Below are 13,139 nucleotides of genomic sequence, written 5' to 3' on the forward strand. Positions count from 1 at the left end.
CGCAGACACAGAAAACAAACTTATGATTACCAAAGGGGAAAGGGGGTGGGGGAGGTATAAAGTAGGAGTTTGGAATTAGCAAATACAAACTACTGGGCTTCCCTAGTGGCGCAGTGGTTGAGAATCCGCCTGCCGATGCAGGGGACTCGGGTTCGTGCCCCAGTCTGGGAAGATTCCACATGCCGCGGAGCGGCTAGGCCTGTGAGCCATGGCCGCTGAGCCTGTGCGTCCGGAGCCTGTGCTCCGCAACGAGAGAGTCCACAACAGTGAGAGGCCCGCGTACCACAAAAAAAAAAAAAAAGCAAATACAAACTACTGTATATAAAATAGATAAACAACAAGGTTCTACCGTATAGTACAGGGAACTATATTCAATGTTCTGTAATAAATCATAATGGAAAAGAATATGTATGTATATGTATAACTGAATTACTTTGCTGTATCCAGAAACGGATACAACATTGTAAATCAACTATACTTAAATTAATTAATTAATTAATTAATTAAATCTTCGCCCTGGCCAGCCTATTTCAAGCTCCCATTACCGGGACTTCCCTGGTGGCGCAGTGATTAAGACTCTGCACTGCCAATGCGGGGGGGCCCAGGTTTGATCCCTGGTCACGGAACTAGATCCCACATGCATGCTGCAACTAAGGAGCCGGCAAGCCACAACTAAGGAACCCGCCTGCTGCAACTAAGACCCGGCGCAGGGACTTCCCTGGTGGCACATGGGTTAAGAATCTACCTGCCAACGCAGGGGACACGGGTTCGATCCCTGGTCCAAGAAGATCCCACATACCGTGGAGCAACTAAGCCCCTGCACCACAACTACTGAGCCTGCACTCTAGAGCCCGCGAGCCACGACTACTGAGCCCACATGCCACGACTACTGAAGCCCACACATCTAGAGCCCATGCTCCACAGCAAGAGAAGCCACCATAGGGCTTCCCTGGTGGCGCAGTGGTTGAGAGTCTGCCTGCTGATGCAGGGGACACGGGTTCGTGCCCCGGTCCAGGAAGATCCCACATGCCGTGGAGCGGCTGGGCCCGTGAGCCATGGCTGCTGAGCCTGCGCGTCCGGAACCTGTGCTCCGCAACGGGAGAGGACACAACAGTGAAAGGCCCACATACCGCAAAAAAAAAAAAGAAAGAAAGAAAGAAAGAAGCCACCACAATGAGAAGCCCGTGCACTGCAACAAAGAGTAGCCCCTGCTCCCCACAACTAGAGAAAGCCTGCATGCAGCAATGAAGACCCAACACAGCCAAAAATAAATAAATAAATAAATTTATTAAAAAAAAAAGAAGATTAGAAAGAAATAACCAAAAATTTTAACAGTGGTTGCCACTAGAGAAAGCCTGCATGCAGCAATGAAGACCCAACACAGCCAAAAATAAATAAATAAATAAATTTATTAAAAAAAAAAAAGACCTGTCGCAACCAAACAAATATTTTTTAAAAACCAAACAAAAAGTCAAGCTACCATTACCTATTGCTTGAATTGTTGAAGTAGTTTTCTGATTTCACTGCTTCCACTTTGTCCTTCTATACAGTGGTTCTCCACGCATAATCAGATCATCTCACTCCATTGACTTCCCATTAAATGAAGATGAAAACACAGAGTCCTTACCGTAGCCTTCAAAACTCTACATTGTCTGGCTCCTGTCTACCTATCCTTCAGCATCTCTAAGAATTCAAAGGCTTTTGATACCAAATGTTAGGTTGTGGAACAACTGGAGCTCTGATATAGCAATACTTTCTAACATATCAATACTTCAGGTAATAAGCTTAATATATGCTTTATGACTAGCAATTCCATTCCTTAGTATATGCTCAATAGCAGTTGTGTACGTATTGGGTGTAGAGAATGTTCATAACATTGCCAAAAATTGGAAACAGTCTGATCAGCAGAATGAATGGAGAAATTATGGAATTTTCATAAAGTGGAATACAGCAGTGTAAATGAGTGAACTCCTTCACACATTAAGGTGGACAAATATCATAAACACAATAAAGAGCATAAGAAGCCAGGCACAAGAGTACTTTCTATATGATTCTATTTATAAAAAGTTAAAAACTGAGTTAAACTCATACTTAAAGAAGTTAGTATAGTGTGTACTTTTGGATGAGGGTTAATGGTAAGAAGTAGCACAAGGGGGTCTTCCGGCGTGCTTGGTAATGTTCTGTTTCTTATCTAAGTAGAGGTTGTTTTCTTGTGTTCACTGTGGGAAAATGCGTTCAGTTATACACATGATTTGGGCACTTTTCTATATATGTTAAACGTCAGTTTTTAAATGTACTGAAAGAAATTTGTAAGTGTACACAATCAGTCAGTGTAATTTGTTGGTTCATGCTTAAAGTTTTGTTTTGTTTTCTGGAAGAATAAACTGCTAACACAGGGGACTCAGAGCGGGGACATGACTTTTACAAAAAGGAAATAAGTATAATTTGAAACAATAATTATTTCTCATCTTTTAGAACCTAGCTCACATTAAAGGGGTACCCCTTGTCCATGAATGCTTTTCTAATTTTCCCAATCAGTTGTGGCCTGCTACTTTTTAAATTTCATGGGATTTGTTTTTGTTTTTTATTGTTGTTGTTTTGTATTTTTCAAAACGTATCTTTTTCTTGTGCACTCATCTCGCATCTTATTCTGTGGTTATCATGGTTCTTCGTGTCAGGTGGTTTTGTACTCATTTTTGTATCCCTGTATGCATCAAACTCAATAACTTATTGGTGTTTTACGTCCATTCCCAGTTTTTCCTAATGATTTTTCCCTTGTAGGTATTATTGCCTTTTCTTTAGAGAAGACAAGCTCATTGGGCAATGTAGTAAGTAGCTCACCCAGAATACAGAATAATAATTCCAAAATGATCTATTATCTAGCTTAAATTTGTCAAAAATAGACTTTTACTACCTACACAGAAATTTTACTCAGTTTTTCAAAGAAAGAATTTTAAAAATCTGAAATGTAAAGCACATTTATCACAAGGAGTTAAACGTCATAAAATAAAATCTTGTTCATAAGTTAACCAGAAGACAAATTTAAGAGTAATAATATTGCCTATTTTGGGCTATGTTCTGATTTCTGTGCGAATGCCTGTGATTGAGAATCTCTTTACTCATCTAAATGTTCTTTGAGTTCTCTTTGAAAGATAGAAATTGACAGTTTTTCTGTTGTCAGTACTTTTTCTCCTGGTTATTCATTTATTTACATTTGCCTTCTGACTCTACTGATTTATAGACGTCTTATGTTCTCTGGGTAGGATTAACTACTGAAATGTCTGAGTGGGATTGGGCATTATTTTCTGCTTATAGAACTGGGTATTTCAACACAAGTCATCTGATGTCATAATCCTGATTCTTCCCTGTTAATAATGTAGAGTGTTCACCACATTGAGTTTTGTGGAGAGAAAAAAAATGCCATGTCTTTTAAATTTCATGTTTTTGTAATGCCACATACTTTGTCTTTTAAATTCTGACCCGATCACATTTTGTTCTCTTTCTTGGTTTATTCTTAAGGTTATACATAAACATTTTTACTTGAAAAGAGCTGAGATCATGGCCCAGTGTGAGGAGTGGATTGCAGACATCCAGCAGCACAGCAGTGATAAGCGGGTAGGCAGGACCATGTCTCACCATGCAGCAGCTCTCAAGGTGAGTAACCCTCCCGAACAGGAGCCTTGTCGGTGGCTTTAAAAGAAGAGTTGTATATTCACTAACAGAACCGTGATGACCGCTAGAAAGAAACATTAAATTTATTAAGTTCAGAGGTTACCCAGAAGTCTATAGAAAAGATACATTCCTTTTGACAATGAAGTGACAGTTCCTAAAATTAAAAATGAGTATAGGGACTGAGCCAACAGAGTTTCATAGAGTTGTTTGACAATGATGGCAACAAAATGTGCTCCGTGACAGTTTGCATTAGCTTTTTCCTGAGCCTCTCACCTTCCAGAATTTTATTACTTGGAGTAATGAGGGAGATGGTAGCTGCAGAGCCTCCAAAAGCTGATTGGTGTGGAAGCGTCTGTGATACAATCCTGTTTTGGGGGAGGTGAGCTGTTGTTTTCAACTTTGGCATTCACAGAATGGAAATGTAGTACATGATGGTTTGGGAGATTTTTTTTTTTTTTATGTGGGAATCATACCTTCAAAGGCCACCCTTTTTTCCCTGCCTTGGGAGATATGTCTTTACTCACCTCTGTTCCTTGTATCCTCCACTGATTATGGTCATCTCTACTGGCTCCTTTCCTTCTAACTTTAAAAGTATCTTCACTTAAAATGATTAGATGATAGTGATAAGGATTTATTAGGTTTTTTTATTGGTGAATTTTTTTAATGTCCCTAATTTTCAGGTTACATACAGAAATATTTATGAATGTAAAACCATACAATATCTGGGGTTTGCTTCAGAATAAAATGAGAAAAGTGGTGGGGATATAGATGAAAGAAGACTAGCTCTGAGTTGATAAATGTTGAAGCTCGGTGATAGATTCATGGGAGTTTATTTTATATTCTGCTTACTTCTTTATATGTTTGAGATTTTCCATTATAAAAACTTTTAAAAAGAAAATTTTTTTTCTCCTTAACATTTGCATCCCCTTAAGCTAGTTTTATTTTGCCCCTGTTATTATAAAAATGTTTCTCTCCTTTTACTACAAAAACTAGAGCTGTTAACACTTTTGCCTCCATTTTTAAATAACCCTCTCACCAATCAACGTTTTGCAGTTGAATTTCCATTCTACGAAAGTTACCCACTATCCAGTTCTCAAAGCCAGTGACCCTGGCTCTGCTCTCTACACACCTCTCTCCCCTCTGTGCATCTCTCTCCCCTCCAGGCCTTTACAGATGCTTACTTTTGCCTGCTCTACTGGCTCACTTCCATTCAGTTTTCAGCTTAAATTTCACTTCATGGAAACTTGCCTTGACTTTTAAATTAGATGATTTCAGTATAATCTCTTGTAACACTGTTGCCTACTTAATAAAAACAGTCCTAACACTGGTCTAATGTTCTTTTTTCTCTGTACTTTTCATCTGTGGGCTATCTTGGCTCCTCTTCTCACACTCTTAATTCTTTCAGCTTGTTTTTTCTTTCCCCTTCTCCTGAATGATTGTGTACCTGAAGCCTTACTATTTGGCCCTTAGGACTATTTTATTCTCTTTCTCTATCATTGTATCTATACCCCTGACATTGGCCATTTTCTCTTTAAAAGTGACTTTGCAAACTGTTGTCTGCTCTTAGCTTTCTCAAAGTCATATTACTGGCATTTTTACTTGGATGCCCTGTCATCACTCTTCATTGAAGATCTAAAAAAGAGAACTTATCTTTCCTTCAGTCAAATTTTATAACTTTCTGTATTTTCTTAATTTTAAACAACTTTTCTCTGTCTTAAAATCTTTAGATTTTATTTAACTCCCTCTTCATCTAGTATACCTACCTGGTCAGTGCTAGGTCCTATCAGTGCTGCCTTCATACGGGGATTCTCCTCCCCATTATTCTCCTCAGTTCCCATAGCTCAGTCAGTCTTCCTCGCCTCTTATTCTCCCCCTTCCAGGTCTTAATGTGGTGCATAACCAGATTGATCCTCCCCAGGTGTGTGTTTAGATACATCTTTCCCTTACACAAAACCTCAGTGGCTAAAGTCCAGCTTCTTTTGCTTTGTTATTTCAGTCAGTGTCTTGTTTTTATCTCAAATTCTTATTCTTTGTTGTTTCTGTAACGCCCTGATTTGGAAATCTCTATCCTGAATCAGTCCAAATTTATATCATCTCAGGTATACTTCTGCTGCTGAGTGCTACTTGAGAAAAGTATGCAGCTGTTCAGTTTAATTTCACAATAAAGGCATAGTATTCCCACCTTAACTGGGCCTTCATAATTGCCCTTTTTTTTTCTTCTTCCCTAGTTAGTGTTGTCCATGGTGGAAGGGAAATTGGGGCTAGAAAAATTTCGAGTTACCAGTATGTAAATATACTTTGAAACCTTAAAAATGGCTGCAAGTGTGTAGTTGTCTTATCTTGCTTATATGTCTTCTACTTCTAACCAAAGTTTAGGCTCTGTAAAATCAGAGATCATATAGTTGGTCCTCCATATCCACAGGGGATTGGTTCCAGGATCCTCTGCAAATACCAAAATCCACAGATGCTCAAGTCCCTTAGATAAAATGGCCTAGTGCAGTCAGCTCTTTTTACCCAGCTGTGCCCTCCTTATTTTACACATTGCTTTTACATTGTTACTGTTGAGCACAGTGCCTTGTTCTATAAATGTTGGTTAATTTTCAAAGTCAGCTATTGACACAACTAATTTTCAAAGCCCTTGGTATGAGATTGGAGGTCATTTCTCTCCCACTAGAAATTTATAAACTAAAACTTAATGTTTGTAAACAACCAGCCACTCTCTGTTAACATCTCTATATCCTTCCCTAAATGGCAGTATGGGGTAATACAAAGTTATGTACTCTCTCTAGATCTTCTTTTTCATTTGCTTACATTTTTTAAAATTCTTATGATTAAATTATTTATAAGGTGTAAGCCAAGCATTACCTGAGGCAATGAGTATGAAACATTTCAAACGTTTTACATGGGGCCTAGTTTTTATTCACTAAAATAGCAGTGGTTTTATTTTAATTTATGGACTGTCTCTCAAAAATTTTAGTTAGAGGCAGCACGTATTACAAGTCAAGATGTTATTCTCTTTAATGTAAAACTATATATAGCAAATGACTGGTGTCCTCTAAGTCATTAGTAATGCTGTTTTTGTTACAGGTGTTGGGGCATTGGTAGGGTCTGTGAGCGTGCTACTCAGTACTCAGGACTTATCAGCAGCATCAGTTACTTTGAGGTTAGAGATTTGTGCCAACTTTGTTCACTGCCTGTTAGAGCAGCTAGCTTAAGGAAGGTCTTAATAAATATTTGTAGACCTAATGCTTTGGGTTTTGTTTTGAACTCAGTTGTTCCCTCCAATGATGTTGTGCTAGTATCCCAGGGTTTACAGTTCTAACATCACTCATTTTCCCCTACGTAGCGTCACACTGCTCAGCTCCGAGAAGAGCTGCTGAAACTTCCCTGTCCTGAAGACTTGGACCCTGACGCCGATGATGCCTCGGAGATGTGCAGTGCCACAGCGGGTGCTGAGGAGACTCTAATGCATGATCAGGTCAAACCCAGCAGCAGTAAAGAGCTCCCCAGTGACTTCAAATTGTGAGCTGCATTGATATGGACTTCATAGACGCAGAGGCTTTGAAGCACAAGCCAAATATGTCAATATTTGTATGTAAGAAACTAATTATGTAATAGGTAATGAAACTGAAACTATACTACACCCTTAAGGAGATCCAGTTTAATTCAAGGTGATCTTTTATTTACCTGTACAAGAGTGTAAACTTTTTTGTGCTTTTATTTTTCAATTGTGAGAACCACTGATTGGTATGTTCAACAAATTTGTGTATACAAAGAAATGGATAAATCACTGATTATATAAGGGAAACTACCTTAGGAAAGAATGTTTACTGAATTTTTTTTTTTTTTTTTTTTTTTTTACTGTAGAGTGAAGGGTTGTTAACAAAGAATATATATTGGTCATTCTTACAACTACTATTTAAAGTCAGCAACTTTTCACCGAATTTGATAGATTTTATGTTTGGCCATATCTTCATGCTCATATTTGATTTCTGAAGACCTCCTACATACACTTCAATAAAAGTTAAATGGACATACTCCCTCTTTTTTGATTTACTGGTACATTTTTTAAATGATAAATCTGCCATAAAATGCATTATAGCTGGAGACTTGCACTTGTATGGATGAATTTATTACATTCAACGTATTTAATTTTATGCTTTCTAAAATTCTAAGATGCAGAAAAATAAATGAACATGATTTTATTCTATGCCAATATTTGGGCCTGTGAATGTATCTGTTATTTGAATTTAAGTATATGAAGAGGAATGGTCAATTTGAAAAGTCACTCTAAACTGAGTTTTTCCTAAAGGGCTCCTTTCTTCCTGGACTATCTGGTTTTATTACTAACGTCACATGTATGTGTTAAACATTGAGGCTCTGTAGAGCAGAGAGGATGTACCTCTCTGGTGCTGTTACAGTACATTCTGTACTTGCCATATAGGCTCATTTTCATGCAAATTCTTCCTAGAGCCAAATAAATAAAGACTTAGGTGTATTGGTATGTCTTGTTTCTAAAACAGTTTGCCATGGTGTGAAATGCTATTTCTACAAAGAATTGGACACTTTCAAGAGCTACTCACGGGAAAGGGAAGGCTATTTTTTTCAAGACCAGTTATCACAAAGGAAGAGCTAAGGTGATTCTTGATAGTGTCTATATAAAATTAACTGGTGTGTGGAAACCCTGAATCTGGAGCTGACCTGAAGGAGAAGCTGTATCCTGAACAGTGAGTTACTCTCTGAAGGAAAAGGGGAACTAGGGATCATGATACTCTCTCAACAAGGTACAGAGCTCCTTAAAGTGAATAAAGTGTGTGACCAGGAAATCAAAGGTTCCAAAACACATAGCATTAGGTCTAGTGGGTGATGAGTTACACAAGCATGACAAAATCGAGTCAGTTTATGAGAAAGCAGAGTCAATTAAATGTTACAGACCTGCTACCTTATATCTCAGTATAAAATTATCAGCAATAAGTAGTAAAAGGACAGTCATCAATCCTCTAGACCTTTTGTTTTTTGGTCTGTCAGGGTCCTGTCAGGGATAGATGATAAAAGCTTCTATCCAAGTATATTGTTTACCTCCAATTTGGGATTTTACTTTTAATCATTAAAATAAGGTAAGGTCATTTTCCCCATTTCACACCATTAGTCCTCAGAAAACTTTATAAAAGCGAAGTAACAATATGAGTACTATAAGTTCCAGTTCATGTTTTTTAAAAACCAAGGCCTAAAGTTTGAATTTGAGACTTTGGTCTAATTTGGTTCCACCTGGAATCTAGACTTTATAACAACAAACATTTGAGCACTCACTTTGTACTAGGTACAGGTTCCTGCACTTGAGGATTGAATGACAAACATGAAAACATAATGTCAGTGCAAAATGGTAAGTTCTCTGATACTGTTATTTACAGGGTATATTGGGAGCACAGAGGAGGGACACCTACCTCAGGCAAAATATCGATGGGCACTGAGGTGATATGGTCCGGAAGAGCTTCCTAAAGGAAGATATCCTGGACTTCCCTGGTGGCATAGTGGTTAAGAATCTGCCTGCCAATGCAGAGGACACGGGTTTGATCCCTGGTCTGGGAAGATCCCACATGCCGTAGAGCAACAAAGCCCTTTCGCCACAACTACTGAGCTTGCATTCTAGAGCCTGTGAGCCACAACTAGTGAGCCTGCGTTCCACAACTACCGAAGCCCGTGCGCCTAGAGCCCGTTCTCCACAACAAGAGAAGCCACCGCCATGAGAAGCCCGTGCACCGCAATGAAGAGTAGCCCCCGCTTGCCACAGCTAGAGAAAGCCCACACGCAGCGACAAGGACCCAATGCCGCCAAAACAAAAACCAAAAAAAAGATATCCTGAGTCTGGAAGGGTGAGGATAAATAAGTTAGCCAGGCAGAAAGAAGTTATTCCGGATACAAGAGAGCAAAAAGGAGAGCTTGAGTTAATGGTACCACGTTCGATACTATTGGACTTTAAGAGGCAAAGTGTGGGGATAGTTGAACGGGTGCAACGTGGGCTGTGGTGTCAGGAAGATAGGAGGGGTTGGGTCACGGAAGAACTTGGTTGTCCTGTTAAGGAGCTTTGACATCCTATAGGTGATGGAGGGTTGTCCAGTAGCTTTAATTAGAGGAGCAACCTGGTCAGATGGTGTTTCAGGAAGATCATTCTGCCAACTGTTGGGTGGCAAGGAGGTCAGTAGAGAGCCCACACTAGAGTCGAGGTGGTGGTCATAAACTAGGACAATGAAGGGGTGGAGAGGAAGGGACAAGTGACAGAACTTGAGGAAATATATATTTTTTGGTATGAGAATAACTTCAGGATGTTTACAGGTTGAGGAGCCAGGGGAGAAGGGTGCGTGTGAAGGCCTTGGAGAAGGATGGAGCAGATGCCAGCAGACATGGAATGGCCTAGGTCCAAGAGCACGTGCGGAAATCAGTAAATCCAATGGGTCAGTTCATAAAACTATTAACAATGAGGTTGTGATCTTAAAGAGAAGTACAAAAATAAACTGCTTAGTTAACATTTTAGTGTTAAGACCAGTATCCCCGAAGTCAGACAAATGTAGAAAGTACTGTAAACACTTTTTTCTTTTTTTCTTTTTTTTTTTTGGCTGCACCCACTGCTTGTGGGATCTTAGTTCCCCAACCAGAGATCGAACCCAGGCCCTCAGCAGGCAGTGAGAGTGCAGGAGTCCTAACTACTGGACCTCTAGGGAATTCCCAACATTTTTTTCTTTGATGTCCTATAATTTGGTTTACTTAGGGTAAGATGGGTGAGGTGAAATATTCTAGTTAGTGTGTCAAACTGTGGTGAAGGGCCAAGGTTTTTGCTTACCCTTCTTTCCATTAGAGACCAGTACTTTATAAAATACAATGAAGACATTGCAGCATTGTCTTATTGCTTACTCACTTTCCGTACTTAGCCCACTGCCAACTGGTCGCAGTCTGTGGACTGTGGCTTGAGCGGCCCTGTACTAAATAAATAACTCAAATGAGGGTTGGTCCCTAGCTAGGCATTGCTGACTGGCCATTTATTCCTTAAACCAAAGCTAATTATTTAGTAGACAAATTTCTACAGTTACATTTTTTTTAACCATATTACATACTTTTCCACAATTAAGAGTTAATACTCTGGGGCTTCCCTGGTGGCGCAGTGGTTGCGCATCTGCCTGCCGATGCAGGGGAACCGGGTTCGCGCCCCGGTCTGGGAGGATCCCACATGCCGCGGAGCGGCTGGGCCCGTGAGCCATGGCCTCTGAGCCTGCGCGTCCGGAGCCTGTGCTCCGCAGCGGGAGAGGCCACAGCAGTGAGAGGCCCGCGTACTACAGAAAAAAAAAAAAAAAAAAGTTAATACTCTGGTTCGTCCATGAGATTGGTTAGACCAAAAGATTTCAAGGAAGAAACAGACATGGCTGCTGGATCAGCCTAGAGATGGGAACAGACCCAGTTGCAGACCTTGGTGGAGCTAGATACTCAGCTGGAGCAGGCAGCCAGGGTACAAGAGGACTGGAATGAGGACCCTGGGCCAAGCTACTGCCCTGGTGTTTCAGTCTTAGACAAGATGGTCAGAACATGACAGGGCCTCAGGTTCATTTGGTTTCAGTAATACTGAGCTTTTTGAGTTGTTTTTTTTTTTCTCTTTTATGATAGTTATACTCTATAGTGAATAGCTCACTAAGGAAAATTGGGAAAATACTGAAAAATACAACATGTGAAATTAAAACACTTAATTTTCTGATATCTTTCTTCATAGTCTATTTTCTATACTTCTCTTTTCTATATAATTGGTATATTGTATGAACAATTTTATCACCTTTTTAACAATATATTATGCACTTTTTATCATAAAGAAAATTAATGGCGGGACTTACCTGGTGGCACAATGGTTAAGAATCCGCCTGCCAATGAATAGGACATGGGTTCAAGCCTTGGTCCGGGAAGATCCCACATGCCACGGAGCAGCTAAGCCCCTGTGTCACAACTACTGAACCTGTGCTCTAGAGCCCATAAGCCACGACTACTGAGCCAGCGTGCGACAACTACTGAAGCCCACCCGCCTAGAGCCCGTGCTCTGCAACGAGAGAAGCCACCTCAATGAGAAGCTCGCACACCGCAAGGAAGAGTAGTCCCCGCTCACTGCAACTAGAGAAAGCCCGCGTGCAGCAACAAAGACCCAACGCAGCCAAAAATAAATAAATACATTTTTTTTAAATTAATGACTGCATGATATGAATGTAGTTAAGTAATCCCTTACTGTTGGACATTTAAGCTATTTCTATTTTGCTAATTATAAATAATGCTCTAATAACCATGGTCTATATCTTTTATTTCCGTATGATAAAGCCTAGAATTATTAGGTCAAAGGGTTTAATATTTAATGACTAATTGCTTTCCAGAGAGATTGTGTTGATATCACACTTCCAGGTTCAGTTAATGTTCCTATTCCCTGGCCAGCATTGGGGATTATAACTTTTTAATCTGGAATTTTTATGTATCATCATTAAACATGCTTTAGTCTGCTTTTTTTTCAACATTGTTCATATCAATATTTATTAGCCATTTGAGTTTCTACTTTGTCAATAATCAGTTTATACCTTTTCCCCATTTTTTTGTATTGTCTTAGGATGTTTTAATATAAATGAGCTACTTGCGTGGTAGAATAATTTTTATCATATTTGTATGTTTTTTCCAGATGGCCTTTTAACTTTTAATTTTTCTCATAGAAGTTTTTTGTTTGTTTGTTTTAATTTGGCTGCATTGGGTCTTAGTTGTGGCACACGGGGGATCTTCATTGTGGTGCATCGGCTTCTCTCTAGTTGTGGCACGTGGGTTCAGTACTTGTGGTGCGCAGGCTTAGTTGCCCTGTGGCATGTGGGATCTTAGTTCCCTGACCAGTGATGGAACCTACGTCCCCTGCATTGGAAGGTGGACTCTTAACCACTGGACCACTAGGGAAGTCCCTCATAGAAGTTTTAAATTATCGTGAAATCATCTATTGATCTTTTTCTTTGTGATTTTAATTACTTTTTTACTCTTTTTCAGAACTCCCCTCTACAAAGACGAAAGAATCATATATATTTTCTAACTAGGATAGGTTCTGGTGTTGGTGTAAACCTGTCTGGAGCTAAATTGGAACAGGCCTAAAAGCTCTGCTTCCCGTCCCCTCCAGAGCCCAGCAAGGTGGTAAGAATGTAGGGGCCACATGCTTGAGTTGGAAGGTGCACACCAGGTTGAAAGGAAGCTCTTTCCTCTTTTTCTCTTCAAAATCTGTCCAATTTCCAGCAGCCATCCTCCTTTTTCTCAGCTTCTAGTCTCCTGATTCTTCAAACTAAAGGAGCTGACAGCCCTCTGAACTTATGCATTTCCTGGGCAGAAGAGGCATCTTCTGGCCTTCTTCCCTCAGCCCCTGGATGTGATCCTGTAGTGATCCCATGGGCTCCACCAAAAGACTGGTTTTCTTTGCT

The 13,139-nt window shown here is 39.8% G+C and overlaps 1 protein-coding gene and 1 long non-coding RNA gene across 6 annotated transcripts in view; both read left to right on the forward strand.

The window, feature by feature from the left end:
• Positions 1-7,888, forward strand: part of BIRC6 (baculoviral IAP repeat containing 6) — a 249,625-nt gene extending 241,737 nt beyond the window's left edge. For all 5 annotated transcript variants that reach the window (XM_055089099.1, XM_055089101.1, XM_055089102.1 and 2 more), the window contains 2 exons: positions 3,520-3,654; positions 7,019-7,888. In XM_055089099.1, the coding sequence (XP_054945074.1) occupies positions 3,520-3,654; positions 7,019-7,198 (315 nt within the window). In that variant the 3' untranslated portion in view covers positions 7,199-7,888. The remainder of the gene's footprint in view (positions 1-3,519; positions 3,655-7,018) is intronic.
• Positions 7,889-9,162: 1,274 nt separating this feature from the next.
• Positions 9,163-11,847, forward strand: LOC114487265 (uncharacterized). The gene is made up of 3 exons (XR_003682224.2): positions 9,163-9,545; positions 10,006-10,124; positions 11,526-11,847. It is a non-coding gene; the product is annotated as an uncharacterized lncRNA (long non-coding RNA).
• The last annotated feature ends 1,292 nt before the right edge of the window (positions 11,848-13,139 follow it).

Source organism: Physeter macrocephalus, chromosome 12 (assembly GCF_002837175.3).
Source record: "Physeter macrocephalus isolate SW-GA chromosome 12, ASM283717v5, whole genome shotgun sequence".
NCBI lineage: Eukaryota > Metazoa > Chordata > Mammalia > Artiodactyla > Physeteridae > Physeter > Physeter macrocephalus.